This window comes from Myodes glareolus, chromosome 7, assembly GCF_982192425.1.
Source record: "Myodes glareolus chromosome 7, mMyoGla1.1, whole genome shotgun sequence".
Classification (NCBI taxonomy): domain Eukaryota; kingdom Metazoa; phylum Chordata; class Mammalia; order Rodentia; family Cricetidae; genus Myodes; species Myodes glareolus.
In genome coordinates this window covers 72,992,786-73,008,805 of record NC_142032.1, presented here as the reverse complement: position 1 = coordinate 73,008,805, position 16,020 = coordinate 72,992,786, and the positions used below count along the sequence as shown (strand labels likewise).

Sequence of the window (16,020 nt, the reverse complement as noted above, 5' to 3'; positions counted from 1 at the left end):
TGAGAAGGTTCCATGAAGTGCTGAGAAGAAGGTATTCTGTCTCTGTTTCCATCTGTTGTTGGACAAAGTTTCTCTGGTGATATTTAAGATAAACATCAGTCTGACTACAGGGCAAGGCCAATTCGGGCACCCTCTCCTCTATTGCTTAGGGTCTTAGCTGGGGTTATCCTTGTGGATTTATGGGAATTTCTCTAGAGCCAGGTATCTTGCTAACCCCATAATGGCTCCCTCATTCAAGATATCATCTTTCCTGACTCTCATCTCTGTCCTTCCTCCATGTCGACTATTCCATTCCTTCAAGTTCTTTTTAACCCTCCCTTCTCCCCTCTTTTCCTCTTCTCCCCTTCCTTCTATACCCCACTCTGTCCCAGTGCTCCCAAATTTGTCAGGTGATCTTGTCTGTTTCCAATTTCCCGGTGGGTCTATATATTTTCCTTGGGGTTCACCTTATTACTTAGCTTCTCTAGGATCTAGGATCATGAACTATAGGTTCAATGTCCTTTGCTTATAGCTAGTATCCACCTATGAGTGAGGACATGCCAAATTCATTTGGGGGGGTTCTAGCTTACCTCACTCAGGATAGGGAAGGGCCCGTGGGTTTTGTCCCACAGGGGAGGTCCTAGAGAGTAGGGCATCCGGCTGGGTGGCTGTTCGCTCACCTCTTAAGTTCCCTCAGTATTGAAGAAAGATGTATTTCAGTGTTCCAGCGAGTTTCAGAATAGGCACGTTTGTGGCAGTATCTGTTTTTGATATTCTTAGCATGAAGCACCTACCACAGGCTTTGTTCACAAGAGTTTGCCCCAATGAACACTGGTTTTTTTTCCTCTGAGCTTTGCTCTTACCACAATTCTGCTCTTTCTCTTTATAGATCGAATATGGGGAGGGGTGGTGCCTTCTCATAGTTCTCCTGATTCAGGAATGCGGTGAGTTTGGTTCTTTGCATTGGACTGAAGGTCAGCCAGTATCTGCTTCCACCATGTAGAGCCCTGGTTCTCCAAGTATGGTGGCTGGAACAGCAGCATCAGAGTCATTTGAGAATCTGTTTCCTGTGCAGATTTTCAGGCTCCACCCATATTATTTAAATTAGGGAGTAAGGACCCTAACATGGTCCAGCATGTGACTTTAATGACCCCTCTTGGTGATTCTGGCAGCTACAGAGTGAGAACCATTAAAGTGGGGGTAAGAACAGGGGCCCCAGAGCCACGAGGCTGGAATTCCACCCACTTCCTTCATCTATGATGTGGTGGCCCTGGTCCCGAGAGTGGTTTCTCTGAACTTTCTTATTTACTGATTTGGGTTGCACCTGCTACAGAGAGGTGCTGAGAAATCAACTTAAGAAAGTAGAGCTTATGAAGTTCCAAGACTTTGTAGAACTCGGAGTCTAGGATCTGAGCACCACATAGTGAAGGCACCACACAATGGAAAAATGTATGCTGTTTTTAAATAAAATTTCAAAAATGATCAGGGCTGGGTCCTTGGAGACTGTGATCTCACTGTATAGGATGCAGTCTAGGACTGGGTTTGGAAGCTTCTGTGATAGCTCTAACGTAGATGAGAGTTTGGGACTAGAGTTTAAGATTTTGAGTTCTAGAACTAGACTAGCTGAGTACCAACCCTCATGGTTCTGTGCTCTAGTTGCCTGACATCGCCAATCTCCTTGTGTCTGGACCTTTAGCACTGCCCTCACAGAACCTGTGTGATTCAGATTTTGGAATGTCAGTCTTCATTGATGACCAACAGCCATAACTATCATCATCATCATCATCATTATCATCATCATTATCGTCAACATGGGGACCCCTTCATTTTCAGGAGGCATCTGAGTTCTTTCCACACGGAACTCATCTCCCATGCCAACATGTTTAGAGTCAGCACCCCCTTGAGAAACTGAAGCCTCCACTTACTGGATGTGGGAGAAGATGATTCGGATGCTCTGGTTTTCAGGTCTCTCTGTGGTCCAGATGCAGTTCTCGTCAGCACTGAGCTGTAGGATGAAGGCTTTGTGGGCCTCTCCAAGATTGGATCCTCCCAAACTGGCCATGCATGTTGATCTGCCTGGTAGATACCATAGTTAGCCCTGAGAAAAGAAGCAGTCCCTGTCCCCTCAGCAGGCCCAAGGATTCAACCTCCCACAAGGAACACAACAGACCTAGAAACAGGCAGGTGATTGGTGAAATAGTGCAGTTGCTGCAAACCAAGACACAATCAATGGGTTTGCCCTTTGTATTTTGGGGGAGAAATTGCAATTATCTACATGTGGTCCATAAAAACAATATATTAGGGCCTGAAGGAAGACTTATCTAGAGTAGATAAACAATTCTTACAATTCAACAGTTAAAAGACAAGGCCACTCATCCAGTTTCTTGTTTTTCGGGATTCTTGAGTGTGTGAAAGAATGGGTCTCTGGCTCCCGTGCCTTCTCTTAGGCTCTTTTCCTTCTGCTGGCTTGTCTTGTCCAACTTCAGTGTGAGAGGTTTTGTTTTAGCTCATTATTTTTTATTTTGTTATTTATAAATGAATGAATGAGTGAATGAATGAATAAAAATCTAGATTTTATTGGAAAGGTTAACAACATAACTGTCGTTTAAACCTGCTGGAACAGGAAAAATCAGTTTTCTCCAATGGAGTGACATTCAAGGGCAGACCTTATGTGTGTTTGCATTCTTGGTCCCCACTTGCTAGAATTGTTTAGGAAGGGTTAGAAGGTCTTGCAATATTGAAAGAGGTATGCCAATGGGAATGGGCTTTGAGGTGTCAAAATCCCACCCACACCATTCCCAGTCAGCTCGTTCTGCCTCATGCTTGTGGATCAGAAGCAAGGTCTCAGCTACTGATTCACTGCCGTGTCTGACTGCCTGCCTGCAGCTATGACTCACCCTCTGGAACCATAAGCCGAAATAAATCCTTCTTCTATAAGTTTCCTTGGTGATGGTATCATATCATAGCAATAGAAAAGTAACTAAGACACTAGAAATCATCCAGAAGCCCCTTGAGGGTCAAATGAGGCATGGTCACCAAGAATGAAACCTTCCTGTACCCCACAACTCTTCTATGTTTCTCCAGATTCTCTGGTGTCCAGTCCTCAATTGGTCCTGAACTGTGATTTGGGGAGGGGCTAGTCTTCAACTGTGCCCCAGCAGGGTGACCCTCGCAGAGGAGTGACCCTTGCATTGAGGAGAGGTGTTTACAAGGAGTTTGGGAACTCCCCAGATCCCTACACAGCTCTGTGGATTTCTGTCTACACAAGCAGTCACATAAGAGACATAGTGTTTATGTAGGGTAGTGAGTGGGATACCTGCACTTGGATCCTTCTAATTACTAAGAACTGTCCACACTTGGCTATATCTGTGCACAGTCAGCCCATTCTGGGTTTGGCCTCTATCACTCATCCTTCTCATGACTTGAATCTCTTCTCTCCCCTGTCCCTAGGTATCAGTGTGTGAGAAGTGTTTGTAGCCACCCTGGGAGGGGAAGAACACCTCGGGTCCAGGTAGGTGAGACACCTGCTTTGTGTCATTGCCATGAGTCAGGTTTCTGTGGGCCAGGAAGATCTCCTCTCACTGATGGTCCCTACACAAGTCCCACTCTAAAGTAAAGTAAAGGGTGACTGGGAGAGGTCATGGAGCTCCCTGGAGTGAAGGCCAAGTTGAATTTCAAGCTTAATCCATTAGTTCTAAAACCCCTGTGTGTGCTCTGACATGCTGCCTATGATGAAAATCCCCCAATTGCCTTGTCCCACCTGCCTCATGTCCGGTCTAATACTCAAACTAGACCTAGTCCCTCAGGTGAGGACAAGCTGCTGCAGGTCTCCCCATATCAGGTACTCAGCTGCCCACTGGCTGAGGTTAGAAGGTCCTCAACTTTTCACTATCCATGAGGACCTTGCTGTTAGACCAAAGAATCAAAGCCAAATAAGGGATGTAGGCAGTGTTCTGGAATATCAAGAGAGACAGATTGGTTCACCGAGAGAATCTTGGGGCAGTGCCCCAGGGCACCTAGTACAGAGGTGGGGCTGCAGCGGGGCAGGCATGCAAGCATGGTTTCTGAAGAGCAGCAGCGTCCCTTGCTGCATCCCCTCATCTTGACCATCCATAGGAGGCAGCTGCTCTTGCCATTTCCTGTTCCATTCTTTCCTCTTTAATTCCCTAAGTAGGTGGCAGCCCATCACTAGTTAATAGCTCTTTCTGTGAACGGTGTCTGTGGTGCCCACAGCCTAGCTAAGGAGAGGAAATTCTAATTACTAAGGTGATTGCAGGTGAGGCATCTGTGCTAGGAAGGGGCTGCAGGGGCCTCATAGACAGAACAGAAGTGCTGAAGGTGCACCCTCTTGCCTGTGCTGTGATGAAGGGCACCTGGGCTTCTGACTTGGGTTACAGGTTTATGGTATAGTTGATTATATCAGCAGAATCAGCACTGGCCAGTGAAAAGGGATTAAAGGGGACACCTGGTTCTGAACAGATGTGGACTCTGGGTGGTCAGCGGTGGGGAGAGTCACAGGTTTGCCTGCTCCTGTTAGCACACACGCTCTCTCTTTTCTGAAGAAGGGTCTACTGTAACTCAGATCAGCTCAAACTCGGGGTAGTTGGTGGTGACCTTGCACACCCAGTTGATATGGAATTTCCCACTGTATGCTGCAAATAGCATTGTTTAATAAAGAAGCTGTTTTGGGCCTGTGATACGGTAGAACAGAGGTAGGTGGGGAATACTAAATTGAATGCTGGGAGAAAGGAGGCAGATTCAGGAGAAGCCACAGAGTTGCTGCCAGACCTAGACACATTGAAATCATGTTGATTGACCATGATCCTCATGGGACATTATAAAATAATGGAGATGGGTTATTTCTGCATGTAAGAGCTAGTTAGCAATACACTTAAGTAATTGGCCAAGCAGTGATTTATTTAGGATTCTCCTGCCTCCACCTCCCAGGTGGGATTATAAGGCATAATTAGGCTACATATTCCTTTTCTTTTTTTTTTGCACATTTCTTTTCTTTAGACGCCACAAAGATTATCCCATCATTAAATTCCAGCCCGTGTAAATAGAGATATGTCCCACCAGGATATACCCACTATCTCCCAGTGAGTGACACCATGTTGGGAAATGACAAGCTGGATTGAGGAGGAACAATCTCCCATACTTAATTACAACTAAAATTAGACACGCCCGGAATTCAACCTACCTGTTCCTTCTGGGGCTGAAAAAGCACTGGGCACTTATATTTTCTATTCATTTTCCTGTTTTTTCCAAATGTATTATATGCCCACCTGCCCAAATCTCATAGTGGTATTGGTATCAGAAGTATAACGAAGAAACATAATTGAGACAGACATTGTTTTCAATATTGTACATTTATACAAAAGTACATAAATATCATGGTAGGTGATACACGACAACATAAACACTATAGAAGGTGGATTGGTTAAGAAAATATTCCACTAGGGAATTGAAATATTGATCATGAAGATTTCTTTTCATCCCCCACTGCCCTTTCAGAGTCCTTCACTTAGTCTACAAATACAAGGTGGGAGGGCACCAACATCTGCAAAGACATTACAGGCATCACAGCACTGGAGGGTACGACAAGACTCCGTAGGGATGGGCTTGACCCGGATGATGTTCTCATGTGTGACCTTGCATGGATCAATGCAGCTAACAGCAACATCTGCTTCTTTTTTAATTAATTTATTTATTCATTTATTTATAAAAAAATTTCCACTTCCTCCCCTCCTCCCAATACCCTCCCATTCCCCCCACTCCCTCTCCTCCTCCCTCTCCAGTCCCAAGAGCAGTCAGTGCTTCCTGCCCCTTGGGAAGTCCAAGTTCCTCCTCTCCTCCCAATACTCTCCCACTTCCCCCACTTCCTCCCCTCCTCCCTCTCCAGTCCCAAGAGCAGTCAGGGCCTCCTGCCCCGCCAGAAGTCCAAGTTCCTCCCCCCTCCCTCCAGGTCCAGGAAGGTGAGCATCCAAACAGACCAGGATCCCAGAAAGCCAGCACATGCAGACGAAACAAGACCCAGCACCATTGTCAATGTCCTCCCAGTCAGGCCCCATGTCAGCCACATTCAGAGAATCCGGCCCGATCACAGTCCCAGTCCAGCTGGCCTTGGTGAGCTCTCATTCGATCAGTCCCCTTGTATCAGTGGGTGAATGCACCCCTCGCGGTTCTGACTTCCTTTTTCTTGTTCTCCCTCCTTCCACTACTCATTGGACCTTGGGGGCTCAGTCCAGTGCTCCAATGTGGGTCTCCATCTCTGTCTCCATCCATCGTCAGATGATGGTTCCCTCCGATTCTGCCTTCCTTGCTCACGCTCTCCCTCCATCTGGTTGTCATTTGGACCTAGGGAGTTAAGTCCAGTGTTCCAATGTGTGTCTCTGTCTCTGTCTCCATCTATCGCCAGATGAAGGTTCTATGGAGATATGCAAAATATTCATCAGTATGGTTATGGGCTAAGGCCACTTCAGGCACCCTCTCCTCTGCTGCCCAGGGAACAATCTGGGAACCTCTTCTTGGGCCTGGGAACCCCTCCAGAATCAAGTCTCTTGCAAACCCCAAAATGGCTCCCTTAGTTGAGATACACACCTCCCCGCTCTCACATCCATCCTTCCTCCCTCTCCCCATCCCATTCACCCAAGCCATCCCCAATCCTCCCCCTCTCCCTTCTCTCCAACCATCTCCCCTTACTTCCACCCCCCCCCACACGTCCCGTGCACCCAAGTTTGCCTGGCAATCTTGTCTAATTCCAATATCCAGAAGGATAACTATATGATTTTCTTCAGGTTCACCTTCTTATTTAGCTTCTCTAGGATCACGAATTATAGGCTCAAAGACCTTTAATTAAGGCTAGAATCCACTTATGAGTGAGTACATAACGTATTCCTCTTTTTGGGTCTGGGTTACCTCACTCAGTAAAGCGTTTTCTATTTCCATCCATTTGCATGCAAAATTCAAGATGTCATTGTTTTTTACCGCTGAGTAAAACTCTAATGTGTATATGTTCCACACCTTGTTTAACCATTCTTCTATTGAGGGGCACCTAGGTTGTTTCCAGGTTCTGGCTATTACAAATAGTGCAACTATGAACATAGTTGAACAAATGCTTTTGTAGTATGATAGGCATCTCTTGGGTATATTCCCAAAAGTGGAATCGCTGGGTCCTGAGGGAGGTTGACTCCCAGTTTCCTGAGGAACCGCCACACTGATTTCCACAGTGGCTGCACAAGTTTGCATTCCCACCAACAATGGATGAGTGTTCCCCTCACTCCACATCCTCTCCAGCATAGGCTATCATTGGTGTTTTTGACTTTAGCTATTCTGACAGGTGTAAGATGGTATCTCAAAGTGGTTTTGATTTGCATTTCCCTGATCGCTAAGGAGGTTGAGCATGACCTTAAGTGTCTTTTGGCCATTCGAAGTTCATCTGTTGTGAATTCTCTGTTCAGTTCAGTACCCCATTTTTTAATTGGGTTAATTAGAGTTTTAGTGTCTAGTTTCTTGAGTTGTTTGTATATTTTGGAGATCAGACCGTTGTCTGATGAGGGGTTGGTGAATATCTTCTCCCAGTCAGAAGGTAGCCTTTTTGTCTTACTGACAGTGTCCTTTGCTTTACAGAAGCTTCTCAGTTTCAGGAGGTCCCATTTATTCATTGATTCTCTTATTGTCTGTGCTACTGGGGTTCTACTTAGGAAGTGGTCTCCTGTGCCTATATCTTGTAGACTACTTCTCACTTTCTCTTCTATCAGGTTCAAAGTGGTCAGATTGATGTTGATGCCTTTAATCCATTTGGACTTGAGTTTTGTGCGTGGTGATAGATATGGATCTACTTTCATTCTTCTACAGGTTGACATCCAGTTATGCCAGCACCATTTGTTAAAGATGCTTTCCTTCTTCCATTGTATACCTTTAGCTCCCTTGTCGAAAATCAGGTGTTCATAGGTTTGTGGGTTAATATCCGGGTCTTCTATTCGATTCCATAGGTCGACTTCTCTGTTCTTATGCCAATACCAAGGTGTTTTCAATACTGTAGCTCTGTAATAGAGTTTGAAGTCAGGGATGGTAATGCCCTCAGAGGTTCTTTATTGTATAAGATTGTTTTGGCTATCCTGGGTTTTTTGTTTTTCCATATAAACTTGATTATTGTTCTCTCAAGTTCTGTGAAGAAGTTTGATGGGATTTTGATGGCGATTGCATTGAATCTATAGATTGCTTTTGGTAGAATTGCCATTTTAACTATGTTGATCCTCCCAATCCAAGAGCAGGGGAGATCTTTCCATTTTCTGGTATCCTCCTCAATTTCTTTCTTCAAAGACTTAAAGTTCTTGTCAAATAGGTCCTTCACTTCCTTGGTTAGAGTTACCCCAAGATATTTTATGCTATTTGCTGCTATCGTGAAAGGTGATGCTTCTCTGATTTCCCTCTCTGCTTCTTTATCCTTTGTGTATAGGAGGGCTACCAACTTTTTGGAGTTGATCTTGTATCCTGTCACATTACTAAAGGTGTTTATCAGCTGCAGGAGTTCTTTGGTAGAGTTTTTGGGGTCGCTTATGTACACTATCATATCATCTGCAAATAACGAAAATTTAACTTCATCCTTTCCAATTCGAATCCCCTTGATCCCCTTATGTTGTCTTATTGCTATTGCTAGAACTTCAAGTACTATATTGAAGAGGTATGGAGAGAGTGGACAGCCTTGTCGTGTTCCTGATTTTAGTGGAATGGCTTTGAGTTTCTCTCCATTCAATTTGATGTTAGCTGTTGTCTTGCTGTAAATAGCTTTTATTATATTTAGGTATGATCCTTGTATCCCCAGTCTCTCCAACACCTTTATCATAAAGGGGTGTTGAATTTTGTCAAATGCTTTTTCAGCATCCAATGAAATGATCATGTGGCTTTTTTCTTTTAGTGTATTTATATGATGGATTACATTGATAGATTTGCATATGTTGAACCAGCCTACTTGATCATAATGGATAATTTTTCTAATGTGTTCTTGGATTCGGTTTGCCAGTATTTTATTGAGAATTTTTGCATCGATGTTCATGAGTGAGACTGGCCTGTAATTCTCTTTCTTGGTTGTGTCTTTGTGTGGTTTTGGTATCAGAGTAACTGTAGCTTCATAAAAGGATTTTGACAATGACTCTTCTGTTTCTATATTGTGAAATACATTAAGGAGTATAGGTATTAGCTCTTCCTGGAAGTTCTGGTAGAATTCTGCATTGAAGCCATCTGGTCTTGGGCTTTTTTGGTAGGGAGATTTTTGATAGCAGTTTCTAATTCTTCGCGACTAACAGGTCTATTTAGATTGTTCACCTGTTCTTGGTTCAACTTTGGTATATGGTACTTATTTAAAACAATGTCCATTTCTTTTACATTTTCCAATTTTGTGGCATACAGGTTTTTGTAGTAAGATCTAATGATTCTCTGAATTTCCTCTGTGTCTGTGTTTATGCCCCCTTTTTCATTTCTGATCTTATTAATTTGCATGTTCTCTCTCTGCTGTTTGATTAGTTTGGATAGGGGTTTGTCGATCTTGTTGATTTTCTCCAAGAACCAGCTTTTTGTTTCATTGATTCTTTGGATTGTTTTCTGTGTTTCTATTTTGTTGATTTCAGCCCTCAGTTTGATTATTTCCAGTCTTCTACTCCTCCTGGGTGAATCTGCTTCTTTTTTTCTAGAGCTTTCAGGTGTGCTGTTAAGTCTTCAATGTGTGCTTTCTTCATTTTCTTTAATTGGGCACTTAGTGCTATGAACTTTCCTCTTAGCACTGCTTTCATAGTGTCCCATAGGTTTGAGTATATTGTGTCTTTATTTTCATTAAATTCAAGGAAGACTTTAATTTCTTTCTTTATTTCTTCCTTGACCCAGGGGTGATTCAGTAGTTGACTGTTCAGCCTCCATGAGTTTGTTGGTTTCCTGGGGGTAGCATTGTTATTGAATTCTAACTTTAATCCATGGTGATCTGACAAGACACAGGTGGTTACTAATATTTTTTTGTATCTGTGGAAGTTTGCTTTGTTACCAAGTATGTGGTCAATTTTTGAGAAGGTTCAATGAGCTGCAGAGAAGAAGGTATATTCTTTCCTATTTGGGTGGAATGTTCTATAGATGTCTGTTAAGTCCATTTGATTCAATACCTACAATAATTCTCTTATTTCTCTGTTAGGTTTCTGTCTGATTGACCTGTCCATTGGTGAGAGAGGTTTGTTGAAGTTTCCTACTATTAGTGTGTGTGGTTTGATGACTGCCTTGAGTTCTAGAAGTGTATCTTTTACATAAGTGGGTGCCTTTATATTAGGGGAATAGATATTCAGGATTGAGACTTCCTCCTGATGAATTGTTCCTGTTATGAGTATGAAATGTCCATCTCCATCTCTTCTGATTGATTTTAGTTTGAAGTCAATTTTGTTAGATATTAGCATGGCCACACCCACTTGTTTCTTAGGTCCATTTGCTTGGAAAACCTTTTCCCAACCCTTTACCCTGAGTAGGTGTCTATCTTTGTGGTTGAGGTGTGTTTCTTGTAAACAGCACAATATTGGATCCTGTTTTCGTATCCAATCTCTAAGTCTGTGCCTTTTTATAGGTGAATTGAGTCCATTGATATTAAGTGATACTAATGACCAGTGGTTGTTGACTCCGGATATTTTCCTTTTTGTGTGTGTGTAGTAGAGTGTGTGTTTCCCTTCTTTGAGATGTGCTTGTGAAGGGTCACTAGTTGTCTGAGTTATTGTAGGCAGTATTGGCAATGTTGGATTCCTTGGGTTGTGATTTTCCTTCTAATACTTTCTGTAAGGCTGGATTTGTGGCTACATATTGTTTAAATTTGTTTTTATCCTGGAACATTTTGTTTTCTCCGTTGATAGTGAACGATAGCTTGGCTGGGTATAGTAGTCTGGGCTTGCATCCATGGTCTCTTAGTTTCTGCAGTACCTCTATCCTGGACCTTCTGGCTTTCATGGTTTCCATAGAGAAGTCCGGGGATGATGCGGGAGAATTATCTGTATTCTGTCAATCATATTTTAATAAAACGCTGATTGGCCAGGCAGGCAGTATAGGCAGGAAAGCCAGACAGGAAGTAGGGGTGGAGCAAAGAGACTGGGAGTATTCTGGAAGCAGAAACTCTCTCGCCATTCCTGTGCAGACCACCGAAGAGGCAAGATGTAAGCTGTCACACTGAGAAAGGTACTGAGCCATTATGGCTAACATAGATAATGATAATGGATTAATATAAGTTACAAGGACTAATAAGAAGCCTGACCTAATGGGCCAATCAGCTTTATAACTTATAGAGATCTCTGTGTGATTGGTTTTCTTTGGGATTTGCCGACTTGTTGGGGTGCTCGACGGGATAGATACCCCAACAAGCCGGCCCTCATGTTACACGGGGAAAGTCTGATAGGTTTATCTTTATAAGTTACTTGACCATTTTCCTTTGCAGCTCTTAATATTCTTTCTTTAATCTGAATGTTTTGTGTTTTGATTATTATAAGGCGAGGGGATGTTTTTTTTTTTTGATCCAGTCTATTCGGCGTTCTGTATGCTTCTTGAACCTTCACAGGGATATCGTTCTTTAGGTTGGGAAAGTTTTCTTCTATAATTTTGTTGAATACATTTTCTGGGCCTTTGATCTGCAATTCTTCTCCTTCTTCTACCCCTATTATTCTTAGATTTTTTTTTTTATTGTGTCCCACATTTCCTGAATGTTTTGTGATGAGAATTTGTTGGATTTGCTGTTTTCTTTGGTCAGAGTGTTTATTTTCTCTATGGTGTCTTCAGAGTCTGAGAGTCGTTCTTCTATCTCTTGTATTCTGTTTAGTTATGCTTGTTTCTGAAGTCTCTGTTCGTTTACCTAAATTTTCCATAGCCAACCGGCCCTCGGTTTGTGTTTTCTTCATTGCCTCCATTTCAGTTTTCAAATCTTGAACTGTTTCTATTACCTGTTTGATTGTTTTTTTCTTGGTTTCCCAGAATTTCATTTACGGATTTACTCATTTCTTCAATCTTTTTGTTATACTTATCTTCCATTTCTTTACAGCAGATTTTCACCTCCTGTTTAAGTTCCTCTATTTTTTTCATAAAGATCTGCTTAGAGTTGATTTCTTCTATTTCTTCTGGAGTAGGATGTTCAATTCTTCTAGTTTCGAGCTCCCTGGATTCTGGAGATGTCATGTTGCCTTTCAGATTGTTGGAAGAATTCTTGCATTGGCGCCTGCCCATCTCCTCCTCTCTGGATGGAACTCCTCAGCACTGAAGCAGGAACAGCCGGTACTCCAAGGACACAGGAGACCAAAGGACGACAGTGGGGGCAGGGAAGCGACCCGTGGAACACCTAAGACTGTGCCGCAGTAGCTGAGGTGTGGGGCTGTGCTCTCTTCCGGGACAGACTGCCCTGGCCAGCACCCACTCACCTCTCCAGACAGAACTCCTCAGCACTGAAACAGGAACAGCTGGTATTCCAAGGAGACAAGAGACAAAAGGGCAGCAGTGTGGGTAGCGAGGAGTCCTGTGGAACACCGAAGACGCTGCCGCAACATCTGCTTCTTTTACAATTCTTTAAAGAAACACACAAAATGAGCTTAGAATTGTCCTCTCCAGTGAGCGTCCACATCATGAGGGCTGTATGGGAAGTCCAGGGCTGAAGCCCATCACACATGTGACACCAGCCTTGGAGTGAAGCTCTCTGCCCCTTCCCTGTCTTTTCCTCTCCTGAAGTGGCTATGCATGTGAACCCAGGTTGCCACTTCAAGCAAGGGAGAATGGCTTTCCCCAACGTGGCTGCTACAGGCCCCTGGGATGTGGGAATGATGACAAAGGTGCTAGAGTTGGCTGGGCTCAGCTCTGGTCTCCACAATCTAAATCCCGAGAAAGGGACACCATTACTGCTGACAGCCTGCCTCTCCCAAGCTTCAAACGTCTCTCGTCTGACTTCCATCCCTGTCAGCTGTCCTCCGTGGAGTCTCTATTCTCTTGACCCACTTCACTTTTCCCACAGCCACTGACAATGAACGAGGGGACATGTGAGCTCCCCAGTGAGTGGGAAGAGGTTGTTATGGCCACACTCTGTGTGAGTAGAGACAGCTCCTCCGCACAGCATCCTCTGTGGATTCCCCAGTCTACAGCGCCAGAGAGGGAAAGGGGGCTCAGCCAGGGTCCTGTTAAATACTGAAGGCACACTCCCTGGGGACAGAAAGGAATGCTGGCACACACCTGCATGCACATGTGCACACACACACACACACACACACACACACACACACACACACACACACACTCCAGCTGAGAATAGTGGACTCGTAAGCTCCAAGCTAGAAGGAAAACCCTGAAGTTTCTGTACCCATCTGTCCCCATCCTCTCAGACCTGACGGTGGCCCTTGACTTTCCCCTACGAGAGGCCACTGGAGTAAGAAATGACCCTGCTCCAGCTGAGGGCCCATTAAAGGGGTATGGCGCATTCTTACCTAGCTGCATCCAGTGCCTTGACTACTTTGGAGTAAAGACAGAGAACAACTCCTATCAATACAAACAAGGCTGTCAGGATCCCAGCACAGATGACGATCAGGATTATTGTTTGGTAGTCAAAACGTTTCAACATACCTGGGCAGAGAAAAGAGCAGACAAGCAGTGAATGCGGCCTCCCTCCCACACAGCCATTAGCAGGCTTCTTTCAGTGCAGGGGAAATGGGCCTCAAACACAGAATACATGGAAACCGGAGGGACTCTTTCCAAAGAGGTCTTACCTGGCCCAAGGTGGATAGGAGGGAAATTGTCCAGGTAAAGAGGATTCAAATGTAAAACCCTGAGCAGGAAAGCAGAAGAACAGACCAACATAGAAATATCGGCAGAGGAAAAGGCAGACAAACAGAAATAAATAGACTCTCAATATAGAAGTGCCCACCCTGGAGCTAGCAGTTGCCTCCTTCCCCCCTGCCCTGGCCTCCTAAATTCTGCTTGTATCAGAGTCACAGCCAAGCCTAGCCTGAGTGTGAGCTTTGGAGCTCTTGTACAGGAGAGACAACTTCTAAGGCAGAACTCCAACACTCAGAGAGCCTGAAAATCCATTTTGTAAATAGTGGGTATTGTGGGAGGCAGGGATGGGGTGGGATGGATGGATCAAGTATCGAAAGTTGCCGCTGTCCTTCTAAGACCTGAGTCTTCAACATTTCTCATTTGGAATAATCAAGTTGTTTACACTTAACTCTGACACTCTCAGGTGAAAAGTGAACCAGGGAAATAGACTTTCCGGCTACCCAGAACTTACCTGCCACTTTCTGATTCTTCTCATTGCTCAAAGCCGACATTTGTAAAAATACTATTAGGCAACCAAAATAAACATTTGGAAACAATGCTAACCATAGGCTAACTTCATAAGAGTTACTGGTTAGGGAGGATCCAGAAACACCCAAGAAAATACAAGGTATTGTCAATGGTCTTTGTTGCACACCATAACTAGATAGTTAGACCTTACTGCTGAAGACTCCGCATACTTTGGTTCCAGGATAGAGAAATCAATCTCAAACTGACCAGGTAACTCTCCTGAAGACTCGTTTATAAAGAGTCAGAAGGCAGGCTGCTAGGGGAAAAAAACGACCAAAGGTCTTACTCAAGGCTGGACCCTGTTCCTATGATACTAACCTGCCAGGCAGTGCTCTAGTATATATGTAAGAGGCAGCAGTGGCATGATTGTTTGGTGCATGTGATATTTAGGGCATGGGATGGGGGGAGGTGGGTAACAAATTACTTTCTGACTGATTTGAGGCCTGCTCCACAGGAGAAAATTCATGTCTAGTAATGTAATCGTAGTAAAAAACCTTGGCTGGGGAGGTCATGGGATGTAGAAGGGAACCCACTACTCCTATTTTACTACATGGTCATGTCGTCAAACTGCCTTTTAATATTTATGTTTAAACCCATAGGTCAATGTTTGTCTCAGCTTTGGTCAGAGAAGCTTCATTTATGCAGTGGACAATAGTTGATGCTCACACCATAACTGGTCAAAGCACTAAGAATATGCAACTGTGGGTACTGAGGCATAGATGACGCATGTGTTATAAATCTTAGACCTCTGACACTAGGGCCCAGGAAACACTGCAGAGAGGGGGAGCCAAAGAGTATGTGGTGAGGAGTGCTATGTCCTGCTGTCTTGTGGCCATGGCTTTATAGCAGCTGTGATTGCCTACAAAAGATCACGTCAATTAAAATGTCAGCATATAATGGAAATGGCCTCCTAAGGCCCCAGCCCTATGCAGCCTACTGGGGGCTGTTGGGAGAGGTCGACACCATTTGCTTTGGGACATGACCACTAAGAACTTGTGCATGCAGTAGTGGGCGGCACCTCACCCACGTGCACATTGGCAGCACTTCTCTGACTTGGTAGGTTATAGAAATTAAAATATTTGGAAAGAGATGTCAGGAAACTTTCTGAAAGGTTAGAGGCAGGTGTATATGATCGAGATACACTGTATACATATGTGACATGTGAAATTTTCAAAAGACTAAAAATGTTAATTAAAACAGAAAACTCTGATTACTGAGAATTAAGTTTGAAGAACTTACTTTCAGAAGTGTGGCCTGCTTGAATGGACTGTTACTGTTAGCTCTTACATCTCTCCAGTCTGGGACATTTGTGTGACATCAGCTCTCTAGATACCAGCTTTCTTTCACAGAGTTCAAATTCCATTCCATGCTCAAATAAACCTCAGCACCAATTCCCCAAATACATCTGAGCATTTGTAACTCTTAATTTTCCTTTACAGATTTGATTTCCCCAGAGAACCGTAGAATTTGACTACTAATCGAAAGTAAATTTGGGATTTCAAAACAGAAACAACCCCCCCCCCAAAAAAAAATAGGGTGAGGAAGTTAATGTCTTAAAATACTCATTTATCTCAAAAGCCAATTATAAAAGAGTGGTTAGATTTTGTATTTGAGCTTCAGAAATATTAGCCATGTAAGAGAATTCAACCAGAAACTCATTGGTGTCATACCATACTTTCTGGTTAAGATGAAAAGGTCTAAAAAACCTTG

At 43.7% G+C, this 16,020-nt stretch overlaps 1 protein-coding gene across 1 annotated transcript; it reads right to left on the bottom strand.

The window, feature by feature from the left end:
* Positions 1-5,489: 5,489 nt before the first annotated feature.
* Positions 5,490-15,592, bottom strand: LOC148121465 (protein FAM24B-like). The gene is made up of 4 exons (XM_087908368.1): positions 15,550-15,592; positions 13,455-13,590; positions 6,153-6,163; positions 5,490-5,668 (listed from the first exon to the last, which is right to left on the bottom strand). Exons 2-4 carry the CDS (start codon positions 13,586-13,588, stop codon positions 5,490-5,492), a joined length of 324 nt encoding a protein of 107 aa, XP_087764494.1. The 5' UTR covers positions 13,589-13,590; positions 15,550-15,592.
* Between the last annotated feature and the right edge of the window lie 428 nt (positions 15,593-16,020).